The sequence below is a fragment of the Colias philodice genome, chromosome 24, assembly GCF_061535455.1.
Source record: "Colias philodice isolate Cphi_HAF_F1 chromosome 24, ilColPhil1 Martin Lab GWU primary, whole genome shotgun sequence".
NCBI classification, from domain to species: domain Eukaryota; kingdom Metazoa; phylum Arthropoda; class Insecta; order Lepidoptera; family Pieridae; genus Colias; species Colias philodice.
The window spans coordinates 2,674,472-2,688,469 of record NC_143109.1 but is presented as its reverse complement, the minus strand read 5'-3'; the positions used below and the strand labels follow the sequence as shown (position 1 = coordinate 2,688,469).

The following is a 13,998-nucleotide window of genomic DNA, read 5'->3' as shown; positions in this document are numbered from 1 at the left end:
TGTTTAATCAATATAATCATATTAAATCTAAAAATTCAACCGCGAGTGAATAGTAAGAATCACTATCATTATCTCTGACTCTTATTATGAACTCTTCCATGTCTGCAGTTATTCCATCTCGTTTTTTATACTATCTTCAACACGAATAACATGGTCCGGTCATAGAAGAAATCTCGTCAAGATACTGATTTTGTGTCTTTAAACATTTTGAACGAAACAGATCATTCAATTTTTTTTATTGTTGCTTGAATAGTTTATAACTGGACTATTGGTATCATCCATATTACCTGCAAAATAATAAATATTAAACAATGCAATCAAAATGAATAGTATCAAAATATCAAAGTCACACTTAACAATGCATTGAGATATTTCACGTAAACACTCTTGTTTTTCCTTGAAAACTACATCTCTTTCAACTTGTTTCTTTTCAAATTTACTAATCATAGTAAAAAGAACCTTTTTTAAGTCGCTTTTCAATGTTTTCGTCTCGTTTTCAATTAGAAATCACTAAAATCGCGGAAATAATTTTCACTTTGACACATCAACAACTCAGGTTTTATTGACAATTACGTAATTATAAGTGTTGCCATATAAATTTTCGAAATAAAAAGCCAGTCTCATCTTTCGTTAGCCAAACAATAACAATGAAATTGAGTAAAGCAATAATATATTTAGGTTTTACACATCTGAGTCGTAACAATACAATGGAGTCTAGATATAATATAATATTATATCTTTTTTGCATTTCAGTTACAACCATTCACAATAGCAAACGTGAAAGGGAGGCACATGACGTCGACAATATTCCACGCGTCCCGAGCGCCCGCTACCGTGCTAGTGACGGCGCCGCAAACTACCGTCATATCGCAGGCCACGCCCGATGGCGGAGTGCAGAACAATCTGAAATATTCTGAAACAGCCACGCAAAGCTTGCCAACCGTCCTCGTCAAAGACAACGGCGTGTCGAAATTCGACTCGATACTCAACGATCGGGAGCTGCATCTCTCCAACACGGCCTCGACCATCGTACATTCGTCCGGCAACGCGACACAAGTCATCCGCCGCGTGTGCTACGACGACGACAAAACTGACCCCAGATTCCTGGACGCTAACCTCATGGACGACCCCAAATTGGAAGACAGGGATGCGACGCTGGGATCTATGGCCGACGACGACGATACATCCTCGCCGGAACGTGCAGAAATGTTCTGGGAGTCGAACTCGGCGTCCGAGCGGTCGGAGAGCCGCCGGCCATTGGACTTCAGCAGCGACAGCGAGAAGTGCTGCAAGAGCCCCTTCGAGGAGAACTCGACGGACTCGAGCGGCATCGGCACGAATATAATGCGGCTCGACTCCGTGATTAAAGACGGGCGCGGGATTGAACGGAGCGGTAGCGCGGATGGTTCGTCAGCGGATGACACGCATCCTCCGTTACGCACATATCCGCCCAAACGGATGTTTCATAGTACTGAAAGTGAAGAAGCAAGGAGCACGTCGGGCAAGACTCGCGCGGGCTCGTGCGGCGAGGCGCGGCGCCGTGCGTCCAACCGCGGCGTGGTGAAGCGCGGCTGCCACTGCTGCGGCGGCTCGCCAGCCCCAACCAAACCCAAGAAGTCCCGGCCTAGGAAACCCACTACGGACTTCACAAACTAGACTTAACCCCGCCCCGTTGCGAGACTGAACGCGATCTCCTGCACTATCTCTAGCTGTAAATCGATATTGTTGTTGTTTTGTATATATTTAAATGTAGCCTCGGTTCGCGTGTGATCTATTTTTGTTACGTTCGTTTTAAGTTTAGCGGGTTCCTTTCGAGTTAGATAAGTTCGGTCACCTGACAGTTCAAATGAGTTTTCTTTTGTAGAAGTCGATTTCTTTCGGTTCGACCGTCGATAGTTCGCTTCGTGTACATTATACGTATCGTATGAATAATATATGACTGTATAAAGATTCACTTCTTAGGCTTAATTCGTAACGGTAAGTGTTTCCATTAGGTGATAAAAGCCATACTCAATATGTGTATTTAATCTTATAGCGTTATAGGTAATGATAAAAAAAAAATATTATAATAGCCCTTCTTAATGCTAGACTGATTTTGTAGCTGATGCTATTCGGATTTTAATATTTTTTATCGGCGTATAGTTTTAATCAGCGACTTCCAAATCTGCACAAATTTGATAAGAGATGTTTAGGAATGTTGTTTATTTTTTTTTCGAATACATAAAAATCGGTGCCAACGTTTGGCGTGCTCCTTGCGTTCATGAAGGGTGTTATTTTACTGTACATTTAAAGTACTCGTAGGCGTTAAAGTGTGGTATAATCCGGATAGTGTAAATAATTTCGTCGCTCGATGTTTATTACGGGGACGCTCTAGTCACTAAACAGTTAAATATTTTTCCCTCGAAGGCGGTATTCAGATTTGTCTGAATTTTTCTCGGCTTAAAGCCGTATAAACTTACAGTATTTCACCGCTTGTATATAACATAGATACGATTATATAACATTGTCTTGACGGCGCGGCGTGTTTCTCGTATCCTGTAAATAAAAATAAAGACTTAGTGAAATTAGCGGATACGGACCCTATTTCGGTCCCATAGTAAATTGTATTTCAAATATGTTTCTGTGTACTCGTAATCGAGTTGAAATAATCATAGTTCGTTATTTCGAGTAGATGTAAGATAGACTTATTATTAGATAACATTAATACGCGCCTCCGGTCTTCTCTTGGAAGGATAGGAATTTTTAATGTGAGCCGAATTGGAAGGATTGAGAATATCGGATAGAGGCGTTTTCAGTGTTATTTACGAATTTTGTGACTTTTGGAACAGTTTAATATATTTTTTTCTCTTGACGATTCTGACGTTTCTTACGATAAGATTTCGATTTTTTATATCACATGCGTTGTTATTGTTTAATATTGCTGGTATTGTGGATTACCTTCGATATTAATTCTTCTATAAAGTATTGCCGAAGCGTTTTTTTGTTATATTTTGAACTTGGATGTTTTATTAGCTGTGTATAAACTTTGGTGTTAAGAAGGTTACGTCATTATTTTATAATTTACCGGAAATGTGTTTTCGTGATTATGTAAACGTACTACTAAAAGTGCTACATAAAAAATGATCATTAAAACTTATCTATTAAATATTTCTGTCTTTTCTTTCTTATATCCCTGTATGTAATTATTTCAACATTTATGATATTGACATATTATTAATTGCAGTACTTCAGCAAGCAGTTTTAAAACAAGGTATTCTACTACTAATAAACAAGACATACCTATTTCTGTATTTTTTTAATATTCTTAACAGTTCTTATCTGTCAAGTAGAGAAAGAACCAACAAACCAGAAATCATTATGATACTCTCTAAGATCTACTATTCTTGCTTTGTGGGTTAAATAACAGCCTTGACTTATTTGATAAAAATATACATGTATTGCCAGCCTTAAATATTTGACAATGATAAGAAGGTTCAATAACGAAACGGTATAGAGATCATGAAATAGGATCATCATCGTAAGTACGTATAGGATAGGAAAATTAAGAAAAAAAATAAGCTTGAAATATTTATTTATTTGTATCACAGTTTAAAAAATCTTATCCATAAAGCTATTCGTTACACTTATGTTTAAAAAATTCCTAAACAAATTCACAAATATACAAACTCTAATCCATTCTTTCAGAGGACCATTTTCTCTTTTCCTTTATTTTTCTCATTACCGATAATACTTCTATCCTGAATTCTAATCTTTCGTCTTCAGAATATTTTACAACTGTTGGTAATAATGAGGCAAAGAAGGCTTCATCTTCATTCATAATACGAGGATCATTTGATTCTTCTATTTCTATTAAATCGTTGTCACTTTGGTAATATTCTCTACTACTTTTATCATAACTTTGTGTACTTTTAAATGATTCATTCTCATTATATTCCGACTTTTTCGATCTCTTCCTACTGCTACTTTCTTTTGGACTGTCTTTTTCCACTTTCATGTATGTTTGGGCTTCTTCAGCGGTGAATTCTGAATTGCTGTAATCTTCGCCTGTCATTTTTAAAAGGAATTTCAAATGTTCATAGAAAATATACTTCTTTTTCGGTCGACCCATTCTTGTTTTGAGGGATTTCATAAAAGTATCACGAATGTTTGTCCATTTGCAGAGCACATGTTCCCCTGAAAAAAATTGAAAATATTAAAAACATGTTAAATAACTAATTATAACATCTTTCTGCCCGAAATTTGCCGGTCAAGAAAAGAAAAAACGGCACGGGCTCGGCATTTACCATTTTTTTCATTTGAATAAACTAGTTCAATGATGAACGCATCTTTAACAGCTGTCAATGTCATTCGTAACGTAATACTTGTCATATTCGCAAAGTAAATATTTCTCCATGATGCGTCACGATACGGTTTGTTTAGGTTTACCGCTTGATAAAAGTATTGAAACAACTTTAATAATACAATATCATAATATAATCTCACCCATTAGTCGTTTTTCTTCGCGATTCATTTCATTGTAGCCTTCATCAAGGATTCCAAACACTTCCTCCCAAGCCGCTCTCCTTTCAACGCGATCTTTGTAGTTTTCTAACGATTTATCCCAAAGACACGGCCGATCTCTGACACCTTGAATAAGTTGTATCACGTCGTATTTAAATTCTCGCATAGTTATATTTAATTGACGATTTACTAATTATTGTAATTTACACTAATTTCTAACTTAGCTGTACGTGTTCGCACAATCTCTGTAAACACGTCACTGGGTAAGTCAAAATGTCGGATCGGATCGTATGATATCGTCTCTTTCTAAATGTATGGGTTGATGAGGGATAGCGGAATAGAATAAAGGTCATCGACTCGTGACGTATCGTACATGTTGAAAAGTTCGATTATATTAAAGCTTAAAAGTAAATAATTATTGAGAAAACTATTAACTACTTTAATTCCTTTACAATTAAAATTACCACCAGGGTAAAAGATACGAATCATGTATGTGAATGGGTGGAGCTTTCACGCGAAAACTACTGAACAGATTCTGATGATACTTGGCAGCCATGTAGCTATAAGTACCAGAATAACGTATTATTATGACCTATTAAAATATTAAGTACATGGTTTGTCGGCTATAAAATAGCCGGGAAGCTAGACGTACGACGATTGATAATGTTAAATAGCTTTTCTAATATAATATTATACTCTAAGGTTTATAGATACCGGTCAAATGTGGCTACTTGACCACATTTTTTTACTTTTTCTTAGCTAACTTATTTATGTTAAACTTTTATTAACATTTTATGATTTGTTCATGTCATGAATGATTTCATCATTCACTTTTACTAGGTATTTCTTTAAAATATATTGAATCTGACATTATTTACAAATAAACGTAATATAGGTCAAGTTGACACTGATGTGGTATCTTGACCTTGCACATCAGTTTTCATAGGTAGATGCTTAACATTCTTGTTTTAGGCTAAGTTGCTATTATTTTTTAAGTCTTCGACTTTTTAAATATTGCAGCCCGAAGCTTTACAATAAACTGTTAGGCTCTGGCTACCTGGTCAAGTTGCCACGGGATTTGTAATGATTTCATACAAAGCATTACATGTCGGATAGGGTTGTCACAAACAAGACACAAATTTTAATGAACTATTTATTTATTAAACTAAATTTAATACATATGTATATGTATATTACTTAATACTTATAGGTATTTATTAATAGGTAAGGAAACATTTATTTTTCATTAGAAATATGCTAAGTCGTTGTCATCAAAGAGAGTATAAGTATCTGGATTGTCCGAAATATGCAGCAAATTTATTGATTTTACTATGCAAAACTCGAAACAGATAAAAAAAGGAAAAAATGCAGTCACGTTATTTTTTTGTGTCAACCCTAGGCGTCGGTCAAGTTGCCACGCAGCGGTCAATGGCAACTTGACCTAACCTTAGGCATCAATGCCCAAGCAAATATTTCGACAGATGAGCCTAAAATTGGATAGTTCCCACTGTAAAATCAATCTCTAGGGTTTATTACACAACATATCAAAACTGTACTCACCTGAGATGTGCAGTTTAAGCTCTACAAACATAATAATACTGACACCGGCAAAAGATCCTTAGTCACAGTCACACTTCGATACGTTATATTGTGAGAACCAACAGCGTTACCGCTTTAAAATTAAAATATGTTGCCAATTAATATTTTAAAAACCTACCAACATCGATACGTTAGGTCAATTTGCTTTCAATTCTACAAAATTTGATATTTTGTTGTTAAACGGAAGGTGTGGTCAAGTTGCCAAGTAAAGGTCAAGTAGCCACATTTGACGGTACCTAATTAGTTTCAGGCAATGCCAGAAATTGGCAGCCTACTGGCTACTGAAAATTAAATAACAGCAATTATTTTTATTTACAAAAATGTTATTGACGAATCTGAGCAGCTTTATCTACTCTCATAATATTATTATAGAGGGTTGTGTTATTAACGTTCCTTTCTTGTTCCCTTATATATGATTAATACCTTAATTAAACAAAATTCAAAAATAGATTTGTATCTGCTGATCTATTGCAATTCGCTATTTCCATTTCACAGAAGATATTATTAAAAAAAAAAACAATTGTTTGAAAAGCTGAAAGTAGCTATCAAGATTTTCTCACGACTCTTCTGCGACATTTAAATTTTAAAATCGACCTTTTTCATAACTGAAAAAAGTTTGAAAGGATGACGATGATGAATGATGAAAGTTACCTACTAATCTTATATATAAAAATGAATCGCAAAATGTGTTGGTAAGCGCATAACTCGAGAACGGCTGAACCGATTTCGATAATTCTTTTTTTATTATATTCCTTGAAGTACGAGGATGGTTTTTATGTAGAGAAAACGTAAATATGTACCACGGGCGAAGCCGGGGCGGACCGCTAGTCTTCTTATATATAAAAATGAATCGCAAAATGTGTTGGTAAGCGCATAACTCGAGAACGGCTGAACCGATTTCGATAATTCTTTTTTTATTATATTCCTGGAAGTACGAGGATGGTTCTTATGTAGAGAAAACGTAAACATGTACCACGAGCGAAGCCGGGGCGGACCGCTAGTATATTATATAATAAGATCTTTATTAATAACTGATATTTAAAGAACAGAATATACCAACAATCTTGTGTCTTGGTTAATTAATTTTGAATAAAAAACAATTATGATAAATCAACATTATTAAAAATATAAACAATATGGTTTTAGGTTCCCAAGGATAGACTTAGCTGGACTTAGATTCATGGATCAAACGTAGCTATTTATTTTGTGGAAGTGAAATGGTTATAAATTGAGTATCGAACTTTTATATAATAATTATAAATAGGTACGCTAAGTAAAAAATTCAATGACAAACGACACACACAAAATAAAATACAATAATACAATCAGTTAGGTACCTATTTGTTTATGCTCGTTAAGTTTTGTGGATTCTTTACCATTAATATTTTGAGCTTAGACAGGAAATAAATGAAATAAAAAATATCGTGATAAATTTGAATTTTAATATTGAAGTAAACTGTGGAAGTAAATGGTAAGTTTTTCAATATGATTTTTTACACTCTATAGCGTCATCATTATTGATCTGATCTGCGCGCGCATACTTGTTATAATGTCAAAATTATTTCAGTAAAATTCTCTGCGAAGGCAGCTTCTAGGGTTATTCACGATTTTTGCGTTTATTTTAATCATTTGCTTATAAAATTGTGTTAATACGTTAATTCTGTACAGACAGTTTTGTATTACATTAATCATTTTCACGTAAAATGTTTTAAATGCCATCAGTACCGGCTTCCTCTAGGTAAGTTCCATTTCAACCTTATTGAATAATTAATAACTCTACTATCGTAAAACAAATATAAATAAACTCATATGCATTTTTTTTTGATGTTGCTATAGCAGAACTTAAAAATATTTTATACCTACTTCGACTCTACATTTCGTTGCTCTATAAAATAAAATAATTTGGAAAATCCAAAAGTGCACGCCTCATAATTTTTTTTAATAAATATTTATTAATTATTATTTTTGTTTATTTAATAACAATTAAACCACATCGAATCAGACCCTGAAAAATGAAAGGGTTCTATTCCTGAGCATACTCAAGCGTAAGAGAAAAAAAAAGACTCGATTAGTAAAGTATTTCGGTCGCTATCGTGTTAACAAGAAAAAGGATCCGCACATACAGACACACGGACGTCCAAGACAGAACTTTTTTAAACTGTTTTTTAACTAGTTTAAATAACAAAAATGACATCAAAAATATCATGAACGTTAAAAATAGTGTTTTTTCTTAATATGTGTGTGTATGTATTATTTTACAAGTGCAATGTATGATACATAAAGACATTTTAAGTTTGAAAAATCAGATGTTTTGCGCGAAGTGACAGTAGTACCCACCTCAACGCTTCGCTTATGAGGCGTGCAATATGTGTACATTGTCGACTAATTACTCTAATTATCTTATTAATAAGTCTATAGAGTGCTACCCGAATACCTAATAATGTTTCGTACGATAGGGCTTCCTTTTAATATTTTTATCTTAAAATTTGCAACATATGTATGTAGTAAGTCGTCGAAAATGAACATTGCTATTAAATAACATTAGGAACATTAAATTAGTCGTGTGAATAATTGCTTACATCAATTTAATTTTGTATTATTAACCAATAACCATCAAATTTGTATTAAAAATCACAATACTATCTGTCAATTTGTAAAACCTTGAAACTCATGAGTAAGCTTTACTATATAAGGATACGTTTAGACCATGTTAAATGATTGAGCAAATAATATTTTTCTGTAACATTATATCCGCGACTTTAGCGCATAGTATATCTAACGTTGTTAAGTTGTGTAGTGTTACCATGCAGTAAATGTGAATTTATTTATTTGAGTGTTTGGATGTGCAGCGAAAATGTGGACTGTATGTGTGCCTGGATGGAGCGCGATCCTCGTGGCGGGGACCCTCCTGCTGTATGGTACCTTGGATGTAGCATACTTTGCTCGGATGATGTACACAGTGGCCAAGGCAAGGTACTTCAGGAAGAAGGCGTGCATCTTGGACACCACGGAAGTGCAGTGTACGTATATTATTTATAGTTTTCGTATTAGTTGCGATGTATTGCGAAATCTTCGATCGAGTTTTATAAAGTGAATATTTGTTGGGCAATATGTACCTAGTTCAGTTTTACTTTTAAAATGGTTAATACATGAGTTGTTTGGTTTGAGAAACTGAACGTTTGTGGTAATTTGCTATATTCAATAAAAATAATAAAGATTTTAACTATTATTCTAGTAAGTATATAAATTTAAATGAACATAAAGTTACATTAATCATACAAAACTATAAATTAGCAAACTAGACACATCGTAAAACGACAACGTTATAAAAAGTAAATTACAGTAAGAAAAAAAGTAGATAAATAAAACAGCAATATTTTTCCAATTTAAAACCGTGTCATTACGTGCTCAAATTACTTGCTATTTTTTAAACTGTCTAATCAGCATATTCCAATTAGTCAACATTATTAGCGTACATATATTATTTATCAGTCTCTATAGCATTATAAAAAAGGCTTGCAATTTGAAGATTAGACAAAGTGATCGTGAAAAAAGTACGATATCCCAACGATCATATTTTTGCTTTACTATTTTTTTTTCAAATAAAAAAATATGGTCTTGATGGAAATTTTAGGAAACGCTGGGAACCTTTTAAGAGTGTGTTTATACATTGCATAATTAGTTATATTGTTATATAATATAAACAATGGCTAGTGGGGTCAAGGATATTGCTTAATTGGTTTCGAGAGATGGTTTATTCCATTCTCGATTGCAATCCAATTATATCTCTCTTTATACCTAAAGCATAGCATTTGCGTGCGTTATTATGTTTTAGAACTTTCTTCACGAGCTGATGATACTAATTGTACGAATGTAGGTACCTAATAAAATAACTATTACTAAAAATAGAAGCCCTGTACCAGTGGCCCTCAAGTTTATAATAATTGTAATCGACATTTACGCAGCCTAATCTTGTCAAAGATGGCTGACCTACTGTGTTCTCCAAAAGACACAGTTATACAATATGCAGCTTTACACTAAGTAATTGCTGTTATTATAACCTAGTTAAAAGTAGATTAATAAGTAAATATATCTTCTAAAAATAACTTCTGCTCAAACTACAAACAGTCTTTTGTAGTCTTTTGTCACGAAGTACTTTTTGTCAAGCTGCCTGTGCCCCGCGGTTTTACCCGCAGTGCTCCGCTCCTGTTGGTCTTAGCGTGATGATAATAGTATAGCCTATAGATATAGCCCATTCTTCGATAAATGGGCTATCTGACACTGAAATAATTTTTCAAATCGGACCAGTAAACTCAAACTCAAACTCTCAAACTCAAACTCAAACTCAAAAGTAGTTCCTGAGATTAGCGCGGTCAAACAAACAAACACAATCTTCAGCTTTATAATATTAGTATAGGTAATTCCATAAAAGGAGACTTAAAATACATCTTTTACTTTCCAGCCTGGTGTCTCCTAACAGATATAGACACGCTCCTCTACCACATGAACAACGCGAGATACCTGCGAGAGTTAGACTTTGCTAGAGCGGACTTCTATGAACGGACAGGCCTGTACGCGAATATTAAGGCAGCGGGAGGTGCTGTGTTGCAAGCAGCGGCTACAATACGATATAGGCGATATGTTAAACCGTTTACGAAGGTCACTATCACTTCTAAGGTGAGTGAAGACGTATTTAAATGATGAAAATCAGCATTTAAAAATAAAAAAAAAGTATTTGTATGTAATAAACATATTACAAGCTCTTTCTAAATACGGTAATTCTACAACTAGATCGTCTGATGAGGTCATAGCTAATACGTTTATAGACTTTATACGCAAACGGTATAACCGCATGTAATAATTGTTTAACCTATTTTTGTCACATCTTCATTCATGTACGGTTTGTGCGTAATGATGACATAATAGTTCTATTACACAAGGATTGTATAGTTTTCAATTGACGTAATGGTATGTGTATTTTTCTAATAAACTATTAAATTAATGTTTAAACTTACCACTACTTACTTCCTAGAGTCCTGAAGAAAAACTTGCTGATAGGATGAAACCGTAAACCTATGCAAATTGATTTTATAAGAAGTAAGTTTAAGTTTAAATTAAAAGAATAAACTTTCTTCTTATAATAATTGTAAAATCGAGCTATCCCAAATTGCCTGCTTTTCCTGGATTCGATTTATGATGCTGTAACGTAATGTGCCTAAAAGTTGTGTTACAATTATACCCTCATACTCTAGGGAGATTCTGTATCTTAAGTTTCTTAAGCAATCGAGTCGGACCCCGATCTATACATAGTACATAGTAACAAACATACATACAGATTCACAATAATATCTGTACTAATACACTGACTATAGTTTCTTTAGTCCACCTCTCTTTAACAATATCAGCATGCATACGGTATTCTGTTAAACATAACTATCGCTTTTTTAATCTGCCTTTTTTTAATCCATCAGGCCCCGGAATCACAGACACAATAGAAAATCTATTGTGTCGCGGTCGGATCTGGCCTCTCGGTGGTTGAGAGGTTAAGCGGTATTCTGTAACACATAATTATAGCATCTTTAATATGCTTCCATCCAGGCGGTATTCTGGGACGAGAAGACGCTCTTCATGGAGCACGAGTTCATAGGCCCCGGGGGGTTCGTGCACGCGGTGGCCGTGTGCCGGCAGCGCGTGATCGACACATCGGCTGCGGCGATCGCGGAGCTGCTGCTGCAACTGCATTGTGGGGGCGCGTGTAAACCGTACCCGTTGAAGATGCCGCCTGAGGTAGGTTACTTAAACAATAACTTTTATAGAACTACAATTTTTGTGCTTTTGAATCGTCATATAAATAGATGTTGATTAAATGTTTTTTGTTTGTATAGTAAGCTACATATTATGTACGTACGTACCCGAAGTAGTGCGAAGCTATCTTGTTAATGAAAGGTCGTGGTAATGTGAACTAATATGCTTTTTGTTGACACCTGAATTACTGAAACAATATACCTAGCAACATGTGTGCGAAAGAGAGCTGATAATGTATTACTGTTTGGTAAATCACGATTTTTAAACTATATTAATTTTATTTCTCATTTCCAGTTGGAGCTCTGGGTGCAAAGCAACGAGTTGAGTTCAGCGAAACTAAGATCGCAAGCGCTACCCGCGATCCCGGCGATCGAGCGACCCGACTCCCTGGCGTGCGGGGAAGTCGTCACGAGCACCGAGTGAGATTCGCTTCACTGCCCACAGGACGAACCAGAGAACATTGAGAAGAAGAAGAGCGAGTGAGACAGCTAGCGGGGGTCGGGCTCGGGCAGTGAATAAAACGATCAGTATACAACGCGACGCCAACGCGTACGGACTATTGTGCGATTTCGTTTTAGAATTATTTTTATCATTACGTGTATACTGTATACTATTGGTGTCATGTTATGTTGTATTATTTAACATGGATACTCATTTTAATGTGCATTTATAAATGAAATTTATTTTTGAACGTCACTATTTTAATAGCATAGATATTCAAGTAACAAATTATATTGATATAAATGTTACTATGAACTTGTAATGACGTCTATGCACACAAATATAAAGGACTGTACATAAATAATACAATGCTTACATATGAATAAAAACTAATAATGTTAAGTAATGCTTTCAGTATTTCGGAATGGTGGATAATTAATATCATAGAATTAAATTGGAAAATCTAAGTCATGGTGGGTTAAAAATGGTGGTTTAAAATGGTTTTTGAAACCTCTAAAATGTTTGTTGGTTTGGAATTTAAAAAATGTATAATGACGACTAGCTAAGCTAGATCCAAAGCACACATAATTGTTATTGTGAACACTCGATGTATATATCTGATGTAATCGTGTACAATAAAATATTAAAATCGCTTCAAACTGTTGTTTTATTTCTATATTATTTCTATTAGTCCGGGATACATCGCCCATTTTTGCAAGTGATTACTATCAAGCTAATTTTTCGTAAGTAGCTTTATTTTGATGAGATCCCCAATAATTTCATGTACGAAACTCTCGATTGCGGTAGCTTACAGAGGTAACAATGATAAAAATTTTTGATTTGACGGTTCTCAAATATTTATTACGCAATTTGTAGGACAATATGTCTGTTGAATTATATAAGTATTAAATAAGTGAAAATAAAAAAATCAGCTGGTTAGTAATCATTTATGATGAATTCGTTATCGATACACATTGGAAAGGGGGACTCTTTGATCAAACCATAGATTTTGTAGGACAAAAATATTTTTTCGAATAATTTAGATAAGTAATTATCTTGAGATTGAACAAAAAAAACATTCAGTTAGTAATTAATATTTGAGAACCATCAAATCAAAATATTTTATCCTTGTTTCCTCTGGTAGCTACCACAATCGAGAGTTTTGTACATGAAATTATTGGGCATCTCATCAAAATAAAGCTACTCACGAAAAATTAGCTTGATAGTAATCACTTGCAAAAATGGGCGATGTATTCCGGACTATATATTTGGCCTATATTTAACAAATACTGTAGAATGTTAGTAATGTAAATAGAATACAATCCTAACCTATCCTATCCTACTAATATTATAAATGCGAAAGTTTGTGAGGATGGATGTGTACGTATATGTTTGTTACTCCTTCACGCAAATACTACTGAAAAGATTACTATGAAATTTAGCACACATATAGAGGGTAACTTGGATTAACACATAGGATAGGTTTCATCCCGGAAATCCCACGGGAACGGAAATTATGCGGGGTTTTCTTTGAAAACGTGGGCGAAGCCGCGGGCGGAAAGCTAGTTATGTATATAGAAATATATACCCTCTATAATATGTGTGCTAAATTTCATTGTAATCGGTTCAGTAGTATTTGCGTGAAAGAGTAAC

The 13,998-nt window shown here is 34.5% G+C and overlaps 3 protein-coding genes across 4 annotated transcripts in view; 2 read left to right on the top strand and 1 right to left on the bottom strand.

Annotated features, from left to right (window-relative positions):
* The window catches only part of LOC149477648 (uncharacterized), a 37,621-nt gene extending 34,474 nt beyond the window's left edge, over positions 1–3,147 (top strand). The window contains exon 16 of the mRNA XM_089710134.1: positions 754–3,147. Within this exon, the coding sequence (XP_089566260.1) occupies positions 754–1,656 (903 nt within the window). The 3' untranslated portion in view covers positions 1,657–3,147. The remainder of the gene's footprint in view (positions 1–753) is intronic.
* A 418-nt stretch (positions 3,148–3,565) lies between these two features.
* Positions 3,566–4,767, bottom strand: LOC149477647 (uncharacterized). The gene is made up of 2 exons (XM_089710292.1): positions 4,483–4,767; positions 3,566–4,173 (listed from the first exon to the last, which is right to left on the bottom strand). Exons 1-2 carry the CDS (start codon positions 4,664–4,666, stop codon positions 3,668–3,670), a joined length of 690 nt encoding a protein of 229 aa, XP_089566418.1. The 5' UTR covers positions 4,667–4,767; the 3' UTR covers positions 3,566–3,667.
* On the top strand, positions 4,399–13,004 carry LOC149477646 (protein THEM6-like). 2 transcript variants are annotated; one of them, XM_089710291.1, is made up of 5 exons: positions 4,399–4,409; positions 8,949–9,119; positions 10,562–10,776; positions 11,698–11,886; positions 12,199–13,004. In XM_089710291.1, the coding sequence occupies exons 2-5, from the start codon at positions 8,954–8,956 to the stop codon at positions 12,325–12,327; spliced, it is 699 nt and encodes a 232-aa protein (XP_089566417.1). In that variant the 5' UTR covers positions 4,399–4,409; positions 8,949–8,953; the 3' UTR covers positions 12,328–13,004. The 2 variants fall into 2 exon arrangements, with proteins under 2 accessions (XP_089566417.1, XP_089566416.1); XM_089710290.1 differs by lacking the exon at positions 4,399–4,409 and adding an exon at positions 7,689–7,837.
* Positions 13,005–13,998: the final 994 nt, after the last annotated feature.

Coding starts and splice junctions, on each gene's coding strand:
- LOC149477647 (XM_089710292.1), bottom strand. CDS start 4,666: ATGCGAGAATTTAAATACGACGTGATACAACTTATTCAAGGTGTCAGA. Junction 4,174..4,482: donor CGAAGAAAAACGACTAATGG/GTGAGATTATAT, acceptor AATTTTTTTCAG/GGGAACATGTGCTCTGCAAA.
- LOC149477646 (XM_089710291.1), top strand. CDS start 8,954: ATGTGGACTGTATGTGTGCCTGGATGGAGCGCGATCCTCGTGGCGGGG. Junction 9,120..10,561: donor GGACACCACGGAAGTGCAGT/GTACGTATATTA, acceptor TTTACTTTCCAG/CCTGGTGTCTCCTAACAGAT. Junction 10,777..11,697: donor AGGTCACTATCACTTCTAAG/GTGAGTGAAGAC, acceptor GCTTCCATCCAG/GCGGTATTCTGGGACGAGAA.